A 21303-nucleotide genomic window follows, 5' to 3' on the forward strand; every position below is an offset into this window, starting at 1 on the left:
TTTTAGACAAGAATGTAGTTGTTTAGATTGCAACTGTGCAGTTTATTTATAAGGGTAGTGCCTATTTTAAATATTTATAATTTTCGAAGATTCAGCATGTTGGCGGGAATTCGCCTTTCAGCAAGGCAAAGACGGTTGACTTTCCGCCACAAGATGGCGACAGACAGCGCATAAGCTCTTAGGAGAGAAAAAAAAAATCTCTTTAAATTTCAAACTACAGCTGATCATATTATACACCAAGTCGATCTCTCTCTTTTGTATGTTGTAGTGCTGTATTTATAACATAGTATTCTGGTAGTGTTTGCACTGCTTTGGCTTTTTCGAATTTAATTATTGTGAAATTCCGATTGCAACAGAGAAATACTGGGAAATCTCTGTAGACTGATGGCATTTCATGCCATTCAGCCTTATAATCTTAAAATGTGAGCCACATCACCTGTTTTTTCATCACTTTAGACATTACGCTAGAGAATCACTCAAACACTAGCTCTAAAGTGACGTTTGTGAATTAGCAACAGCTTCTGCTGTTCTGACCATCAGCTGCAGATGTGAATGAATGGTGGAAGAGAGTAGTTCCTCGTACAAAAGGGTTTTTGAGACTCTCCAACACAATCTCACGGCAATTCGTAACTTTTTGATTCAGTGGTTAATTCGTACAAATTGGTACGATCTAATTCGTACAATTTAGTACGATTTGCTCATCCCCAATGACGGTTGGGTTTAGGGGTGGGGTTAGGTGACACGCCTCCTTTTTAAAATCGTACAATTTCATACGACTGAACTCTAAACTGACAAAACGTAAAATACTTACGTTTTCTCGTGAGATCAGGCTGGACTCTCTGTGTTTGATTTTCTTATTTATACACACGATTTTGCCGTCAAACTGTTGTATAAACACTACATCACACTCGTAGCAGTGCAAGATGGCTGTATATCGTCACTGGCCCCGAGCCAATGCACGCCTCCCACCAGTGCCGATATACAGCCATATCACATTGCTTTATTCATACTTTAATGCATCTGAAAACATCACAAATACATGTATTCCAGTAATCTCACACAGAAACACAAAATATTGTTTAAAATTTTATTCAAATTTTTTTTGTAATTGACAGGTTGTGAACAACAGTTGAAGAAAATAAATAGAATAATAATAATAATGATTGTTCATTAATGGTAAATCTGTAAATAAAATGTCTAAAAATACATGGATTCATTAGACGTGCCAATGATCCGCTATCTTCATAAATAATTTAAAAAATGCCCTCCATGAAATTAATAAATTAATTGCAAAAAAAGATAGAAATTACTTTCCCTAAATAATAATAATAATAATAATAATAGCAATAATAATAATAATATCCCAAATGTTTAAATCTTGACCTTCATTTTAAAAGCATGATATTTACAATGAAATACATTTTAAATGTTTGTAACTTTCATGAATCTTCTCCAATCATCCACAATTTTTTTTTGTTTTGTTAAAAAAAACGAACGTAAAACTAACAAAGCTAAAAACAAAACAAAAAACTCTAACTACAGCCTCTCTGTGATAAACTATATTCAGTAATTTTAGGGAGGATTGCAACATAGGACCAGCATCCTATACCCCACACAGGTCTTTTTGTTTCCGTAAGTATTAAAGATGAAGAACTATGTATAACTGGACTCAGATTAGAGACCGAGAGCAAACTCCTTCAAAACTCCCCAAAGGATATTCTTTTTCTCTATCTACCATGATTTCTTTGCTCTGATCACGTTGACCCAGTCCCACCCTCCCAAACCGTTTCGATATGTCTACAACATGATCCCCTCAAATTTCTATATACACATTTTTAGATTGCTGCAGAAAGACTTTGATAGTCAGTAGTTCTTTCGAACCCAGAAGCGAAATTTGTGTAGTACTGACACATTTGCATTGGTCCCATTTATGTGTGTGTGTGTGTGTGTGTGTGTAGTGCGTAGATGTGCAGGCCGAGGGCAGAAAGATGACGACCCACAAGCACACGGCCGACAGCGTGTGAAGCAGAAGAGCGAGTGGCGCTGCGGTGCAGATTGGTCCTATATCGTATACTGTTAAGGTAGTAAATCCTTCTATTTAACCTGCACCTTGTGCAATAAGTCTGTCTTTGTTATTACATGTATAGTTTTCGTTTAAATAATCTCGGTAGGTTTTTTTATACTGTAGTTTTGCGAAAGTTGTTGGTCCCGTTATTTGCAGCGGAGGAAAAGTGACTCGTAACTGACTCCGTTAGTCCTCTCCTGTCTTCCCTGCGAGAGAGAAAGAAAACGAAAAAGAGCAGTTAGCACAAAAATCACGGGGGCCTGTGAAAACACTCCTACATCTTTCACAACGTTAAAGAGTTAGTTCACCTCAGAATCAACATTCGCTTTTCGCTTACTCGCCCTCATGCTGTTCTGATCATAAGAAATTTGTTCTAACTAAATAAAAATATTTTGAATCGAATCCACAAGATTTTTCTATCCTGCCACCGAAAGACTATTCAGCCAAATAGATCACAGAACGAATTCATACATGCCAAACCACACAATCTTACAGCAATTCGTAACTTTTGGATTTATTCGCTAATTTGGACGAGTTGTACGATCCATTTCGTACAATTTAGTACAATTGGCTTATGCCCTAATGATGGTTGGTTTAGGGGCGGGGTTTGGTGCTACGCCTCCTTTTTAAAATTGTACATTTTCGTACGACTGAACTTATACGAATTCATACGAATTAGCCACTAAACTGACAAAACGTAAAGTACTTACGTTTCCTTGTGAGTTCAGGTTGGTCAAACTACTTTTAAACAGTCAGCACTATTTTCAGCTTATGGAGCTCCGCACATGACATGCAAAAAAAAAATTATTATGAATTGTGTGTGCGATTTCTTAACTATTTTCTTCGGTTTACTAGAGCAGTGGTACGACTTGATTTGTATGGGTTCAATTTAAACAAACAAATTAAATTTGGTAATGTTCAACTTAATTTGTCAATTAATAAATTGAATTGATAAATTGCGCGCACACTAGCATATTGAGTGAATGAGCTAATAAATCGTGTCCACAATTTACTTAAATTGAGAGAACGAATTAATAAATTGAGCGCACATACTAGCATATGAAGTGAACGAATTATTAAAACGTGTGCACAATTTACTTAAAATAAGGAAACAAATTAATAAATTGTGCGCACGCTCCAACATATCGAGTGAACAAATTAATAAATCGTGTGCACAATTTACTTAAAAGGAGGAAACAATTTAAATTGCGCGCACACTAGCATATCGAGTGAACAAATTAATAAATCGTGTGCACAATTTACTTAAATGAGGGAACGAATTAATAAATCGTACGCACGCTCTAGCATATCAAATGAATGAATTAATAAATCATGTGCACAATTTATTAAAATGAAGGACAAAATTAATAAATTGTGCGTACGCTCTAGCATATCGAGTGAACGAATTAATAAAAATTAGGAAACTAATTAAATTGAGCGCACGCTCTAGCATATCAAATGAACAAATTAATAAATCGTGTGAACAATTTACTTAAGAGGAAACATATTAAATTGCGTGCACACTAGCATATTGAGTGAACAAATGAATAAATCGTGTGCACAATTTCCTTAAAATGAGGGAACGAATTAATAAATTGTGCACATGCTCTAGCATGTCAAGTGAACAAATTAGTAAATTGTATGCACAATTTATTTCAAATGAGGGAACAAATTAATAAATTGTGCGCACACTCTACACTAAAAAAAATTATTAATTGGATTTACTACATTTATTTAAGGTAAGTGGTTGCAAACAATTAATATAGGCTGTATTCAAACAAACACATTCAATTTGGTAATGTTCAACCTAATTTATTCGTTGTAATTCAGCCCAAATAAATTGTTTGCAACCACTTACCCTAAAAAAAATGTAGTAAATCCAATGAATCATTTTTTTCAGTGTAGTAAAACAAGGGAACGAATAAATAAATCGTGATTTACCTAGAATGAAGAAATGAATTAGTAACTTATGCGCACATTCCAGTAAATCAAGAAAACAATATCTAATCAATTAATATTTTAACAAATTAAAAACTAATTAACACGATTTACCTGAAATGGAGAAATTGAGTGAACGTATTAATAAATTGTGTGCAAAATTGACTTAAAACAAGGGAAAGCATTAATAAATTGTGCGCACACTCCAGTAAAACAAGCAAACGAATAAATAAATCATGCCCACGATTTTTTCCGTGGACGTCATGTGCAGTGCTCCATACTAAAAACCAATACGACTTACTCCTACACACCCAGTAGGTAAAGTTGAGCTTCTGATCATATTCGCTAATCAAAGTTCCTATTATCCAAGGGGTCTCCTATTATTCAAAGGGATATTCGACAAAAGACTTACTTTACTTTACTTTACTTTAAAAGATTACTTTAAACAAATCTTTTAAATTGTATCATGGGGTCTTAAGTGGTGACGTCTATTTGATGTTAATTGAAGTTAACAAGAGAATTAGGCAATTGTTTTTCTTCACTGTCGTGTTTATTTATCTTTGAACGCGATTCGTTTTTTAGTGAATAGTCTTTCGTCGGAGGAGCAAAAACACCACAGATTTGATTGGAAATATCTTCCATTGTGTTCATAAGCAAACACATTCCATATGGGTTCAAAACGAACACGAGGGCAAGTAAATGACGGCTTTTTTGTCATTTTGGGGTGAACTATCCCTTGAACACTACTGTGCATTTGGGAAGGTTATCTAACGCTTACCATTCTATATTTCCATGCAACCTACATTGTGAGTCAGTGAATGGGGTTTTAAATGCAAGTGTGTATATTTCTGTGTTAGTGATCGTTTAAAGTGGGGGGGGGGAGGAACATTTCTGGCAGGCAAACAAATTTCCAACATGCACCATAGGAATTCTGGGCTGTTCAGAGGTTGAATTAACTGATTGAATTTTTTTTGGACTGCTCAAACGAATGAATGAGCTGGAAAGGAGCAAGTTTGACTAGACGTTCTCCTAAAAGAACCCAGAATTCCTACAGAGGAATGCTGTTCTTTGGTCGGCACAATGCGTCACTTTAGTCACCAAAACAACCACAGAGTGTCACCTCAAACCTCAGCGTGAGAGGTTTGAGAGATATAATGAATGAGTTCCCTACCTCTCGCTCGCTCTCACGCTCAAACGCACGCTTGCTTCGCACCATTCATTCACGCAAGCACGTACACACAAGCTCACTCGTTGGCACGAAACAGCATACCCACTAGCACAAACTCCCTTGGAATCAAATACAAACCCACCCCACATTCACAGTAACTAGAACAGCACCAGACTACATATGGGAGTACTTTGTGTAAGAAATAGAGTCATGACCAAACAAAACACAGAGGAGACTGATCAAAAACAAAATCCACCCCAAAAGCAGCACATTGAGCTGGTTGATTAGAGTTGAATAGGGTTCAATTGAGTTGGAGTAACTCCATTGTCTACGGTTGAGGGTAAAAGAATCACAGAAGTGCAGTGTCAGTTATTGATCAGTATGTGTAAAACAAAAAGAGAGAGAGAGTCACAACGCACCAAACACAGTCCATAGTCACCACGGTCACCCGCCATGCACTCTCAGCATGGAGGATACATGACAAAGGGCCAAAAAACAAAACTGCTAATGGCAACCATCACAGGCAGGAATATATGGCCACAGCAACCAACACAGGCCAATCAACTTACAAACCAACGCTGTGGGAGGAAGGGGGAGCTTATTGGTTGCTAGGCCACCGTAGCCATAGCGACGTGGTCTCCGCACGCGTTATGATTGGACGGGGCAGCCTTGGTGTGGATGAGCTTGTGTTTGTTTGTTTGATCGGGGTTTTTTTGGCAGGAGAGTGAACAATGACACAGCACAAAACAATAAACGAAAGTAAAAATTAATGAGTGCTTATTCTTTTCCTTTTCCACTACGTTTATTTATTTTTTTCTTTTTTTAAATGCTGATTTTATTTAGGTTTAAGTATATTAAATAACACATCATTAGATCAGAGGTTACAATTTTCAATTAGTCAAAAACTGCTTAGTTCGTTTAGAAACGCTGCGAGAGTTATTGCTCACCTGTTGGTCTCAGTATGGACGGTTGGCGTCTTTAGGCCTCTTCAGCTGCACTTTGAGCCTCTTCATGCCGATCTGAAAGCCGTTCATGGCCTGGATGGCGGCCTGTGCGCTCGCCGGGTTGTCGAAGCTTACGAAACCTGCGACATGAAGGACAAGACCAGCAACGAGAAACAAACGAGAAGACGAAAAGCTTTGTGTGAGCAAGGAACTGATGATCTACAGGTCACTTAATGAACAAACTTCTGCTTACAGCCATGGAGAGATTATAATACGAGAGAATAGAAATATATAGTGAAATCGTCAAACGTACCATTGAATGTTTTTCAATGATTAAAGTCTATAAATAATGATATAAAATTAGATATTAATGTTTGAAAGCTAACTTTATGGTAGCTTGAGAAAGGCATGTAGTTAGCATGTTTCGAGCATTACTTCACATGCTTTTAAAATGAAATAGCATGTCGCTAATATTGTTTTAACATGAATTATGTTGCTAAAATTATTTAACAGGAATTAGCGTGTTGTTAGCGTGTTTCTAGTTTGAATTACCATGTTGTTAGCATGATTCTAGTATGATTTTGCATATTCACAAGCATGTTTATAGCATGTTGTTAGCATGTCTCTAGTATGAATTTGCATGTTGTTAACATGTTTCAAGTATAAGTTTGCAAATTTGTTAGCATGTTTCTAGCATGAACTAGCATGTTGTTAACATCATTCTACTATGAATTAGCATGTTGTTACTTTGTTTCTATCATAAATTTGCATGTTGTTAGCATCCTTCTAGTATAAATTAGCATGTTGTCAGCATGTTTCTAGTATGAATTAACATGTTAGCATGATTCTAGTATGAATTTGCATATTTGCTACCATGTTTCTAGCATGAACTAGCATGTTGTTAACATCATTCTAGTATGAATTAGCATGTTGTTACTTTGTTTCTATCATAAATTAGCATGTTGTTAGCATTCTTCTAGTATGAATTAGCATGTTGTTAACATGTTTCTAGTATGAATTAACATGTTTTTAGCATGATTCTGGTATGAATTTGCATATTTACTAGCATGTTTCTAGCATAACCATGTTGTTAACATCATTCTAGTTTGAAATAGCACGTTGTTAGCATGTTTCTAGTATAATTCAACATGGTAAGCATAATTCTAGTATGAATTAGCATATTTACTTGCATGTTTCTAGCATGAATTAGCATGTTGTTTGCATGTTTCTAGTATGAATTAGCATGTTGTTAACATGATTCTAGTATAAGGTTGCAAATTTGTTGGCATGTTTCTATCATAAATTTGCATGTTGTTAGCATCCTTCTAGTATAAATTAGCATGTTGTCAGCATGTTTCTAGTATGAATTAACATGTTAGCATGATTCTAGTATGAATGTGCATATTTGCTAGCATGTTTCTAGCATGAACTAGCATGTTGTTAACATCATTCTAGTATGAATTAGCATGTTGTTACTTTGTTTCTATCATAAATTAGCATGTTGTTAGCATTCTTCTAGTATGAATTAGCATGTTGTTAACATGTTTCTAGTATGAATTAACATGTTTTTAGCATGATTCTGGTATGAATTTGCATATTTACTAGCATGTTTCTAGCATAACCATGTTGTTAACATCATTCTAGTTTGAAAAAGCACGTTGTTAGCATGTTTCTAGTATAATTCAACATGGTAAGCATAATTCTAGTATGAATTAGCATATTTACTCGCATGTTTCTAGCATGAATTAGCATGTTGTTTGCATGTTTCTAGTATGAATTAGCATGTTGTTAACATTATTCTAGTATAAGGTTGCAAATTTGTTGGCATGTTTCTAGCATGAATTAGCATGTTGTTACATTGTTTCTATCATAGATTAGCATGTTGTTAGCATCATTCTAGTATGAATTAGCATGTTGTTACATTGTTTTTTGTCATAGATTAACATGTTGTTAGCATCATTCTAGTATGAATTAGCATGTTGTTATCATGTTTATAGTATGAATTAACATGTAAGCACGTTTCTAACAGGAATTAACATGTTACTAAGATTGTAGCATGAATTAGCATGTTGTCAGCATGCTTCTAACACAAATTTGCGTGTTAGCATGATTCTAACATGAATTAGCATGTTGTCAGCATGCTTCTAACACAAATTTGCATATTAGCATGATTCTAACATGAATTAGCATGTTGCTAACATGTTTCTAACATGAATTAGCATGTTTTAGTATGATTCTCGTATGAATTAGCATGTTTTAATATAAATGTTTTTCAATAATTAAAATCTTAAAATAATTATATAAAAATAGGGAGTGAATTCCGTTTATTAACACTGATGAAATGTAGATTCCATTAGCCCTAATAAGTTTAACATTTTCTGTTAGCATTTTATTTCATTGTCATATTTTAAATATAAGTTTAATAAATTTTTATTTACTCATTTCAAATTTAAATTTTAGCTAAATTAAACAGAAATAGATTTTTGTAACTATATTCACAAATGTTACATGAGCCATAGCTTGAATTTCAAGTCACCATGTTATTGTGCAATATTTGGCTGAGAAAACAAAAACACTGTCTAAATGGAGTGCTTAGCAATGCACATTACTAATCAAAAAAATATGTTTTGATACATTTACAATTGGAAATCTACTAAATATCTTGATGGAACAGGATCTTTACTTAATATTCTAAAGATTTTTGGCCTAAAAGTAAAGTCAATTATTTTGACCCATACCATGTATACTCTGGCTTTTCCTAAAATATATCTGTGTGACATAAGGCCACATTTTTTATTGATAATATTCAATTATTTGTCTGCCTCATTTTTTTTTTACATTTCCTTTTTTATTTTAAGATGAATTTCAGGTAATGTTTCACACCCTATGTATTGTTACAGTCAAATATTTTACACCTTATTTATCCCAACATTTAAAGAGGACCTATTAGAATCTAATCTAATCTAAACATTTAAAGAGGACCTATTATGGCTCTTTTACAAGATGTAAAGTCTCTGACGTCCCAATAGAGTGTATATGTCGTTTCAGCTCAAAATACCCCACAAATAATGTTTTATAACTCTTTGAATCTGCCCCCTTTAAGGCTTTGATCTAAATTGGGCCATTTTGGTGACTGTCGCTTTAAATTCAAATGAGATTGTGCTCGTTTTAAAAGAGGGCGGGCCTACAAATGCCTACGTGTCAGCATAGTGGCAGATTCAAAAACAAGACTAGTGTCATATGCTAATGAGGGAGAGATCATTACTACTGGGTGGGGCTTTCCCCCTCTGATGACACGTCCAAAGGGAGAATGTCAATCAAAGTGTTTCTGCAGACTGTTTTCATTAAGTGTGATTATAAAAATATCAAATTATTAAATCTTTACCATTAGAAGCTGGTTGTATTCACACACTGTTGCCACACAACTGTGTTTATACCCCTTATAAAAGTGATTTTTGCATAATAGGTTCTCTTTAATGGCCATTATTTATTGTAACATGCCATAAAATCTAATAATTTCATCATATATTTATTGAGTTCTGTCAATCAAAAGCCTCCACATGCTCTTTGGAAATCACTCACCAAAGCATTTGCTCTGATTGGTGGCACGGTCAACGAACACCTTGGCTGAGATGACGTTACCGAAGGGCAGAAACATCTGCAGCATCTCCGAGTCGGTGAACTCCTGCGGCAGATGATAAATAAAGATATTGCAGCCCTCTGGTCCTGGAGAGAGATAGAAGAGAAAAGAAATGAGATATTTTGATACATGATACATTAGAAATGATAGATTCTATCAGAATTCTGTGGTCAAAAAAGGAATTAATCATGTTAAATCCTAAAAGGAATAAAGTCGCAGCATGAGATTCAGCAGAGAACAATGACATGTTCAATAATAGACTGGGGAATAATCAAAAACAGGATGTCGGTGGTCGTGGTAGTCAGTGGGACAGGAAATGACGTCGCTACCTTCTCGTTGTTGCAGCTGCTGCGGCTGTTGGGGTTGCTGGGCAACCAAGGTGGGCTGATGTGGGAACGGTTGACCGACCAATCCATAAGCAGCGGGATATGTAGCTGTGGGTGGAGTAATGAGGTTAAACATGAGACCTGGGTAAAGTAATGCTTTCAAGAGCCATTCTGAGGTCTGCGTTTGTTATTTTGAGCAGATAAGACCTTGAGGAAGACAAAGTGCACTTGTCGGCCCTGCTGTAAAAATAGTGCAGGCCATCTCGGCTAGTGAACACTTTTAAAAGGATAGTTCACCCAAAAAATGGAAATGTACACTCTGAGTTTCTTTATTCTGTTGAACATTAGTAAAAATTTTCTATTTAGATCAATTTAAGTTTATTTGTTTAGCACTTTTGACAATAATTATTGCTTCAAAGCAGCTTTACACATTATTGCATTACACTCAAAATCAGAGGAGTTAAGGTTATTATCATAACTTCATTAGTTATTGTTAATTAGGCCCACATGGAATCTGTGTGTGCAGAAATCCGCAGATTTTTAGCCCATCGTTGAGTCTATTTATTTACGTGTGTAAATCTGTGTAAATTTATATTTATTCAGTATAAATAAATTTTAGTAATATTATTGGCTAATATGAAAATGTTTATTTGATTTACTTACAATTCAGTTTGTAAAGTGATATTTTCTGTCTTTTAGTAGATATATTATATGAGAGACTTGCTTTGTTTACCAAATAAAGTGAATCTAATTGGATTTAAATTGTAAACCTTAAATAAACGTTAAAACGGTATGAAAGGTATATTCCGCATACTGTAAATCTGCAGATTTTTTACAAAATTCTGTGCATAAATAGCAAAAAACATCCGTAGATCTTGCCTCACCCTACTAATAACTAATTCATTAGTAACTATAATATATATATATTCTGTATTTTAAAGGTTATTTCCAATATATAGGTTTTATGTATTTTAAAGAAGGCGAAAACCTGTAACCGTTGACTTCCATGCTAGGAAAAACAAATGCTAGGGATATCAATGGATCTAGTTTCACAGCTTTCTTTAAAATATCTTATTTCATGTTCAAACAAATAGGATTTCAACAAGAGGATGATGAGCAAATGATGACGAGAGTTTTCAGTTTTGGATCAACTACCCCTTAAAAGTACTTTAGACACAGAAGCCATGTACAGCTGGGAAAGTAAGTATAAAGTCACCATTTTTCACAGAAAACATATTTCTAAAGGTGCTGTTGGCTTGAAATTGTGACCGGATGTTGGTAACAACCTAAGAAGTCCATATATACAAAGAAAATAAATCTAATTGGTTTACAAATTAAGTTGTGTGTAATAAAATGAAATGACACAGGGGAAACGTACTGAACACATGAAGCAAGAGAGGTGTAGAAAGGCAGTGAAGGCCCAGACAGCAGCTGAAATCTCTCAGCAGTTTTATCAGCAAACCTTTGCCCTTCAGCATTGTAATATAAGCTGCTTCAGTCCAACATCTACATTATCAGGATGATGAAGATGAAACCAGAGTGGAAATTTCAGCAAGACAATGATCCAAAACACAGCCACTTCTCAAATGTTTTCAGAGAAAAAAAACAAAGCTGTGGAATGGCCCAGCCAATCACCCGATGTGAATCCAATAGAAAATACTAAATAAGGATCAGATTTGATAGACGAGACCTACAGAACAATTTACACTCTGCTGAAGTCTGTGAAAAACTCAAACCCGAGCAATGGATGTGACTTTATTCTCCATATGAGAGGCATCTTTAAGCTGCCATCACCAAAAAAGCCTTTATATTATAAAGTATTAAATACATTTCAGTAGTTCAGTACTTTCTCCCTGTGTGATTTCATTATTATTACACATAACTAATTTTACAGATTTTTTGCTTTGTTTTATTTTTATGTTTGTATTGTTTGGGTTTTTTATCAAATCTGCTTTAATTTTATGTCAACAGCTCCTTTAGAAATATTACTCCCAGGAAAAACATGACGTTTACAATAGTTATTTTCCCTGCTGTAGCATAAACCTAAAATTATCCCAGCTAGTAACTTCCAGAAGGGTTTCTGTGCCACCTTTGTGGTGTAAAAAAAGATGTTTTAATTAAACCTCTGTAGCAAAAATATCCACTGATACTGTTATGAATCTGCTTTAATTGAGATGAATCAGTTCGATTGAACAATCCACATTAACAAATCACTTCGTTCAGTAATTCATTTCATCATTATTCATCAGTTTACTTGCAAAAATGCATATAGGAAAATTAATTATTAATATTCGATTGGTAAAGGCTCTAAACCAGAAATCGAAATCTTCAGTTCTGCCGTAAAAATCATTACAAATTTGGACAGCAATTTTATTTTCATTACACTGAATTGACTCCTTGAATTGGGTTAAAAGCTTTAACTGCTCCAAACTGTTCCAAGCAGATTGTTTGTAATACAATCTATTAAAAAAATAAAAAGGGGAGTATTTTATGCCACATTCTTCACTGTTGACAAGTCTTGAATGGAGTTTGTTGAGTCGAGAAGCCTCACCCGTGTAGTGCTGCATGCCTGTATACGCCTGCTGGAGAGGATCCAACGCAGGACTCTGAGCTGAAAGACAGAAAAAACATCCAAAACGATTAGAATAATAGAACGAGTCAGTTGGAATGAAACAGAAAAGCGGTCGAAATAAAAGTAATAATAATAGAAATAACTTATGAACACAATTTTCTGTAGTTATTTCCTGTAATACAGATATATTACAACATATTTATTTCTGTTTGCACTCACTAGAGTGTGTGTGTGCACGAGTTTTTGTGACATATCAGGACAAATCTGTATAATGACATAGATATTACAGGTATTACAACAAGGTGATGAAATATGAGGACATTGCTGATGTCAAAAGCTTATAAAATCACACAGAATGAGTTTTTTGTCAGAAAGTAAAACTGTACACAGTTTCCTGTGAGGGTTGGGGCAATAGAAAATACAGTTTGTACGGTTTAAAAACAATGGAAACCTATGTAATGTCCCCACAATTCACAAAAACAAACATGTGTGTTTATAATTGATTATACCACATTTACTATATTATTTATAAACTACTGAAATTTTCTTTCTGGAAAATGGGTGAAACCAAGCAGATTTAATGATAATTAATTTTTTAATGTAGCTGCTGTGTGATGCTTTCAAGAGTCTTATAATATTTAATCAAACAGTTTTTGGAAATAAGACTTGTCAGATTTATTATTGAGAATATTACACTAAACACAGTCACACTGAATGAAAGTTTAGCGTGTTCTCTCTGAATCATTGGGGAGAAATTACATATTAGTGATTAATATTTTTATTATAGTCATTATAATGTACAGGACACATGAACCTTTTGCTATTATAGTCAATATTGAGTACTGCGAGTATATTTACTAAACAACCTTTTGTTAAGTGTGACGTAATGCGAAGCGACTTCCGGGTCCAAGCGCTCTATCAAACTGTATAGGGAGACTCATTAAATGGTAATAATAAGCGTTTAGCAACAAAACAGAAATGTGTGCACATCTAAAAACCTCAAAGGCAGGTGCTCGATCAAAAATGAACAAAGTAGCAAAAGATTAAGGGAAAAATCGGCACACTGGTTTACCTGATGAAGACAGTGTAGGTCGAAACGTTGTGTTATGTGATATCAAAGGACTTTATGAGAGCTGAAGTGGCAGTGTGCCGATTTTCCTTCGATTTTTTTATAATAAATGTTTACAAAGCGATGTATTACTTTCGAAAAGCACCTATGGGTGCTCCGGTTTCCCCCACAGTCCAAAGACATGCGGTACAGGTGGATTGGGTAGGCTAAATTTGCCTGTAGTGAATGAGTGCGAATAAGTGTGTATGGATGTTTCGCAGAGATGGGTTGCAGCTGGAAGGGAATCCGCTGCATAAAACATGGTGCTGGGTAAGTTGGCGGTTCATTCCGCTGTGGCGACCCCGGAATAATTAAGGGACTAAGCCGAAAAGAAAATGAATGAATGTTAAATTTGGGTATTTGTGATGCAGCAAGCCCAGATACTGCTGTGTACACCATGATTTTAATAAAATTCACTTTAATGTGTGTTAGGACAAAAAAGTGGCCATAAACGAATATTTTCCCAATTCAAATGAGTGGCGACTTGGTCCCGGAAACAGTATTCCATACGTCACTGATACGTCACAACTTCAATTCAATATAGCATTGTGAAATTCTAGAGACTGCAGGAAGTTGCTCACCCTGATATGGGTGGACCCCGTTAGTGTAGAGTGCTTCGGAGGCAGACTGGCCATTGGGCGCTGCAGGGACCGGTGGGTAACTGTTGACTGCGATGGGTGGAGGCAGAGCAGGCACAGGTGTGGCGGCGATGGTTGGAGGGGTGCTCGTACCTACAGCACAAACGCACACGTTCAAACTTCAACAACAGCTGTATTAACATGTGCTTTTGTAGATCTGTTCACAAGTGGAGGATGTCAAGTACAGGTGCACATGGGGTCTGAAATGCTTTAAGCTAGTCCACACTTGACCACATTCACAGGTGGTCAAAAACACTTACTATTGTATTGCTGTAGTAGTATAGATGTGCGTTTGTTTGAAGACCACCTACTGACTGAACATACATAAATCGTTATGGGATGTATCGCTTCCAAACAAACACTCCTTTCTATTGGGAAGGGCTCATCACTATACACTAAAGTGCTTACCTTCTGGAGTAACAGCTTTGAAGAGATTAGAATATAAGGATAGGTTTTTCTCAACCACTTTAAACAAAACGCTATTGGCTGTTTTTAAAAAAGGGAGGAGTCACTGCCCTGTCTTCATGTTTCAGTTGAAATTTTGACAAATACCAAATAAAAATGCACATTTTAAGCACCTCACAGGACGTTTCATGCCCTGTGTAAACAGAACTAAACATTTACTGCCTCTTGGTCACATTTTTAGAAAATACAACATACAATTTCACTGCTATGCTGATGACACAGTCCACGAAGCCCTCCAGTTTTTTTCCTCCTTCTGCTTTGAGTAGATGTTTAGCTGAAATAAAAATCTGGCTTTCAGCTAACATTTAAAATTAAATAGTGACAAAACTGAAGCCCTTCTCATCGGGGCTAAAAGTGTTTTGGATAAAGCTGATAATTTTACAATAGACATTGATAATGACACAATTCTTCCCTCTGTGCAAGTAAAGCGTTTGGGTGTTATCTTGGATAGCACACTCTTGTTTGAAGGTCACATCAATATGCGTACTGAATATTTCCACCTGCGTAATATCACTCATCTCCGCCCTTCTCTTACATCATACAACACAGCAATTCTCCTCCATGTCTTAGTTACTTCACGTTTTGACTACTGTAATGCACTTCTTTCTAGGCTTCCTTCTACACTTCTCCATAAACTCCAACTGCTTCAGAACTCGGCAGCTCGTGCCATCTCTAGGACTTTTTCTTACAAACATGTCACACCCCTTCTCTATCAGCTTCACTGACTTCGGGTTTGTATTGATTTTAAAATACTACTTCTCACTTTCAAGGCACTTCATAATCTTGCTCCTCAATATCTGACCGAACGTCTCCATATTTATACCCATTTTTGCACTCTTAGATCAGCCAACTCTTTCTTTTGTGCCACCTCGCACTAGATTGAGCACAATGGAAGCCAGATCTTTTAGCTCCGCGGCTCTTCAATTATGGAACTCGCTTCCCCTGGATCTAAGGAGCAGTGATAGTCTTAACACTTTTAAATCTTGTCTCAAGACCCATCTTTTTAAGCAGGCTTTCTTTTACTATCTTTTATCATGTTATTTATACTCACGATGTGTTTATACCTGCAACTCAACATTAAATTTTGTTTGGCAACATTTTATTTGTTCTGGTATGGCTGTTGATGCTTGTTCTAAGGCGACCTTGGCTGTCCAGAAGGGCGCCATTTACAAATAAAACAAAGTATTATTATTATTATTATTATTATTATTATTATTATTATTATTATTATTACAGAACTTGCAATAATAGAAAACCATTTTGGACCCTTTTGGTTGCTTTTGATGTACCTGAGGAGGGCGTGATTGAGGCGATGGGTGTAGCGATGATGCTGCTGGGGTTGAGAGCTGCCAATTGCTGCATCTGCACTGCTGCAACCGTCGCAACCGGAGACAGATATGCAGACTGAGCAACCAACGCTGCTGCTGGACAAGCTGATGAGAAGAAGAAAAACTACAAGTTAATCTAAAGATTTGGTCAATAGTGCTTTTATATATTAAGGCAAAGTTCAGCCTTTAAATGTCAATGTTTACTCTCATACCACCTGTTGCAAACCTGTTTGAGTTCCTTTTTCTGCTGGACTTCGAAAAAAAAGATATATTGAAGTATGTTGGAAACTGGAAGCCATGTTTTTTCTTACTATAGAAGTCAGTGGCTGTTGGTTTCTAGCATTTCTCAAAATACCTTATGAAGTGTACACATAAAGTGTGGAACCATTTGAGAATGAGTAATGGCAAGTAAATTCCATTTTTGGCTGAACAGTCCCTTTAAACTGTTAGTTGGAGTCCTGTGCAGAGGTTGAACTGAGGTTATTATCTCAAACCATTCCAATTAGGACTTCCCGTTTTGCAGAACGCAAAGTAATTATGAAAGTATTTTTGTTACCGAAACCAACGCAAGCCTCCAGTCATTACTTTAAGCCCAGTTTAACATCATTCCACAGTGTTTTCAAACTAAATCCTAGCTACATTAAAGTTCCATGATGGACAAGCTGGAATGATTATAAATTTTACCTTGTAGTTTATTATGGTACCACATACCGGAGGGGTTGTGTTCATAAGACTGTCATGAAACATTTATATCATGACATGATTTATGATTGTAATGGCCTCATGACAATCATGTTTATGACAAATTTTATGACAGTGATGTTGTGTAGCTAATGTCCCGTTCATGAGGAAAAACAGGTTATGATGCATCATAACAACAACAGACGTCTCAAACAAATGTCACCTTAACACTTAAAATGACATAACTTAAGAATGACAGTTAATGGCAGTTGTTATTAGCATGCATAAAATCATATTCATGATTATGAGGATGTCATGAGAGTTTTATGAATAACCCCTTTAAGAAATGCGTTATTATCCAGTTTATGTGTAGCTGTTCAAATATATCAATACTATTTACAGTAATATTAATATGAATAACTCATAATCCAATGTGTTTTAACATGTAATCAACTACTAATCAGCGGTTTATTATTAGTTAGTAAGTCAGAAGTTGACTTTAGGTTTTGGGTAGGATTAGGGATGTGGAATAAGATACTGCTATAACTACTAACGAGTAGTAATATCTTAATAATAAAAGCCAGTAGTAAATAATAGCACAAATTGTGACCTAAACTCAGTGTAAAATAACAAATTACAAATACTCAAATTCTCAGGAATTGTAATTTACTAGTAGTAGTTTTATAGGTGTACTTTTACTTTCCATTGAGTACATTTTTAGTGCAGTATCTGTACTTTTACTCCACTACTTTCCTTCAACCTGCAGTCACTTCTTTATTTTTTCCTGTCTATGAGATTAGAAATCAGTCCTGTGATTCCTGTCCAATCAAATCGCACATAGAAGGTAAATCGCATCATAATGAACTACCTCAAGACATGTTTTAAAGACATTGTATTTATAATGCAGAAAACTGTTTAGAAGCATTAAAAGTGTCCAAGAAGATGTCCAAAATCTTTACACGCATTGACCCAGAGACTGTTTAGATGCATGCCTCTGATGAGAAGATAATGGATGTTTACTGTATGATGACAGAAATGACCTTAAACACTCAGCAGACAACATGACATCAGATTGACGTGGTACCCTACTGTCATGGGGACGTTGCATATTGTTTGAAAATGAAAATCGGGCTGACGTCAGAACTTAACATCAGGCCAACGTCAATGTCCAACCTAAAACCAACGTCTAATGATGTTGCAGCTTGACGTTGTGTGGACGTTACCAATATGACGTAATCATTGGTTGCCTGTCATAACCTAAATCTAACCTAATATTAACGTCATATGACATTGTGTGCCTGCTGGGCAATAACTAGATGCACTACAGAATGTTACGTTTACACACACATGCACAAATGACATTTAAATGCATCCGCTTTTAACAGCATAATACTCACACTCTTGAGTACTTTTAAAGGTCTACTTTTTACTCATACTTTGATTAATATTTACAACAGATACTTTTACTCTACTTGCACTACATTTTAGGCAAGTTAGGTACTTTACTTGAGTATGATTTTTCAGTACTCTTTCCACCACTGTCTAAACTAAAGTGTTACCATGTAATTTATTCCTGTGATGGCAAAGCTGCGTTTTTCAAAGCCACTACACTCCCGTTTTCAATGTCACATAATCCTTCAGAAGCCATAATACTACTAATAATAAAACATTTTATTGCGATAGTGATCATTTCTTTTTCCGTATTTTTTCAGTTTCAACTTTTTTTGTTGAGTCTTTACTGAAATGATGTGCTATTTAAATGTCAAGCATCGTCCAGCATTTATAAGAGTTCTTGGTAACACTTTATAATAACTACACACTATGAATCATTTACTAAGCATTAGCATCTAGTGATTTCATTATTTGTTAAGCATTAACTCTACATTATAAACGTTAGTAAGCAGTTTATAACTGCAGCTACAAATGCTCTATTCTTGACTTATAAGCACCTATATACTGTGCTTAATATTGTATTTTCATACTTAGTTAATGATTTATTTGTCATTAATAAATTAAGTATTGCATTATTACAACCAGTGGTATTTAAGAGTAGTTGAGGGTTTTTAGGATAATTCAGAATGAGTTAGTAAATGATTAATAAACTATTGAAATCAATGTTTACATATCTTATATTCAGGCAGGCATATACTAATAGTTAACTAATATGTTAATAAATGCTTTATTAACTCAACTTCATCCAGTTTTGTGACCTAATCTAAAGTGAGGACTATTTATGCTTTATAAATCCCTTATAAATGACAATAAAGGCTCAGAATCAAATGAACAATAATATTTGCTATCTTATCTAAAAATAAAATTACTGTAAAGTTTAAACATCACCAAATAACCGGAGTGTCAAAATACGACATAAAACTGGATAAAACAAACAATATTAAAATAACAATAATATAATAATTTAACAATATAATAAGATGCAATGTTTAAACTCTACAGTTATTTATTTAGATAAGGTTGCAAAGATTTATGTTTCATTTGAAGTCCAGTTTCATTTGTGTATCTTTAATGAAAATGAATGAATAATGTCATTTTTCCTGTTTAGAATTTAACGGAGCCTTTATTTGTCATTTATAAGGGATTTATAAAGCATAAATAGTCCTCACTTTAGATTAGGTCACAAAACTAGATGAAGTTGAGTTAATAAAGCATTTATTAACATACATAGTAACCCTTAATATATGCCTGAATAATAAGACATATAAATGTTGATTTCAATAGTTTATTAATCATTACTAACTCATTCTGAATTATCCTAAAAACCCTCAACTACTCTTAAATACCACTGGTTTGTAAATAATGCAATACTTAATTTAGTAATGAAAAATAAATCATTAACAAAGTATGAAAGTACAAGGATTAAGCACATTATACATGTGCTTATATGTCAAGAATAGAGCATTTGTAGCTGCAGTTATAAACTACTTACTAACTTTATTAATGTAGAGTTAATGCTTAACACATAATGAATTAACTATTTTCTAATGCTTAATAAATGATTTTAGGTGTAGTTATTATAAAGTGTTACCGAGTTCCTTTTGATTTAGCATGTTCTATCTTTCTTTTTCTCTCCAGGTGAATCTCCTATAATATTGCCTATACATACTGTATATAACATTCAGGTCTGGACACTGTGGAGGCCATTTCATGACTGTCTTTGTTTCGTCAGCTCTTTTTCTCTCCAAATATGCTTTAATTTTCAATATTTCATTCATTATCACGCTGAAAAAATAAAACTATTCCAAATTAGGTGCATTCTAGTAAGACTTACATGACGAACTGAAACCTGACTGTGCTTTTCAGCATTCACAATCCCATCAATTCAGGCAATACCGACAACAACAAGACAGAAACTCCATATTTTTCATTCATTCTTCATTCCTTGAGCTCTTTCTTTCATATGTCAAATAATTATACTCAAAAAATCCAACTAGAACCTGTATTTTCTGGCTGTATTTGAATAAAGAGAAACAGAAGTGATATATAATGTCATTATACCCTCACTAAAACAACAAACATAACTGGAGGCCTAAGACCTCAGGCCTTTTGCACAGTATTGCAGTGTTTCCCAACCCTGTTCCTGAAGGCACACCAACAATACACATTTTCAACATCTTCCTAATCAAACACACCATTAGAACATTAGAAGAGACACCAAAACCTGAAATGAATGGGCCAGATGAGGGAGACATCCAGAATATGTACTGCTGGTGTGCCTTCAGGAACAGGGTTGGGAAACACTGCAGAATTGTTTATTCCTGCATTAGATTATGGTGTTGTGTGGTGCTGTGTCTCACTGCCTGTGTGTAGGCGTTGTAGGCGCCCAGGTGGAGGCTCATGGGACTGATGACGCCCAGCTGAGAGGCCACCTGCTGCATACGCCTGATCCCTCGCTCCTTCTCCGTGTCTGCAAACTTCACAACCAGACTAGAAGAAGCGCCCTGAGGGAGAGAGAGAGAGAGAAATCCGCACTTAAATAAGAGAAACTGAAGAGTCTGGAGGTTAAATATGCAGTGGGTGAAGTTAAAACAAAAAATATAACAAAGAGCGAGTGTGAATGTGTGAACAATGCTGTGTGCTGTGTGTGCGTGATTGTGGGAGGAATCCTGAATGCCAAACACTAACCGGGAGAGTTCGGCTGCCGTGAAGAGAGCTGATGGCCGCCTGCGCTTCTGCGTTACTCTGATATTTTACAAACGCACAACCTGCAAAAGACAAACACATTGTTTGACATTTAAATTCGCAAAATGAGGCATCATCATGTGGGAGTATCTAAAGGGATAGTTCATACAAGAACAACATTCTGTCATCATTGACTTTCCACTTCTTGATTTATTTTTTGTGCTGAACACAAAAGAAGATATTTTGAAGAATGTTGAAAATGATAACCATTGACATTCATAGTATTTTTTTCT

At 35.2% G+C, this 21303-nt stretch overlaps 1 protein-coding gene across 1 annotated transcript; it reads right to left on the reverse strand.

The window, feature by feature from the left end:
* Window positions 1–1175: 1175 nt before the first annotated feature.
* LOC130246628 (CUGBP Elav-like family member 3) lies at window positions 1176–21159 on the reverse strand. The gene is given in 10 exon segments (XM_056479706.1): window positions 1176–2271; window positions 6119–6255; window positions 9698–9841; window positions 10085–10189; window positions 12633–12692; window positions 14343–14492; window positions 16154–16282; window positions 16285–16297; window positions 20686–20829; window positions 21014–21159. Coding segments are annotated over 9 exon segments (972 nt in total). The 5' UTR covers window positions 21113–21159; the 3' UTR covers window positions 1176–2271; window positions 6119–6127.
* Between the last annotated feature and the right edge of the window lie 144 nt (window positions 21160–21303).

Source organism: Danio aesculapii, chromosome 19, assembly GCF_903798145.1.
Source record: "Danio aesculapii chromosome 19, fDanAes4.1, whole genome shotgun sequence".
NCBI lineage: Eukaryota > Metazoa > Chordata > Actinopteri > Cypriniformes > Danionidae > Danio > Danio aesculapii.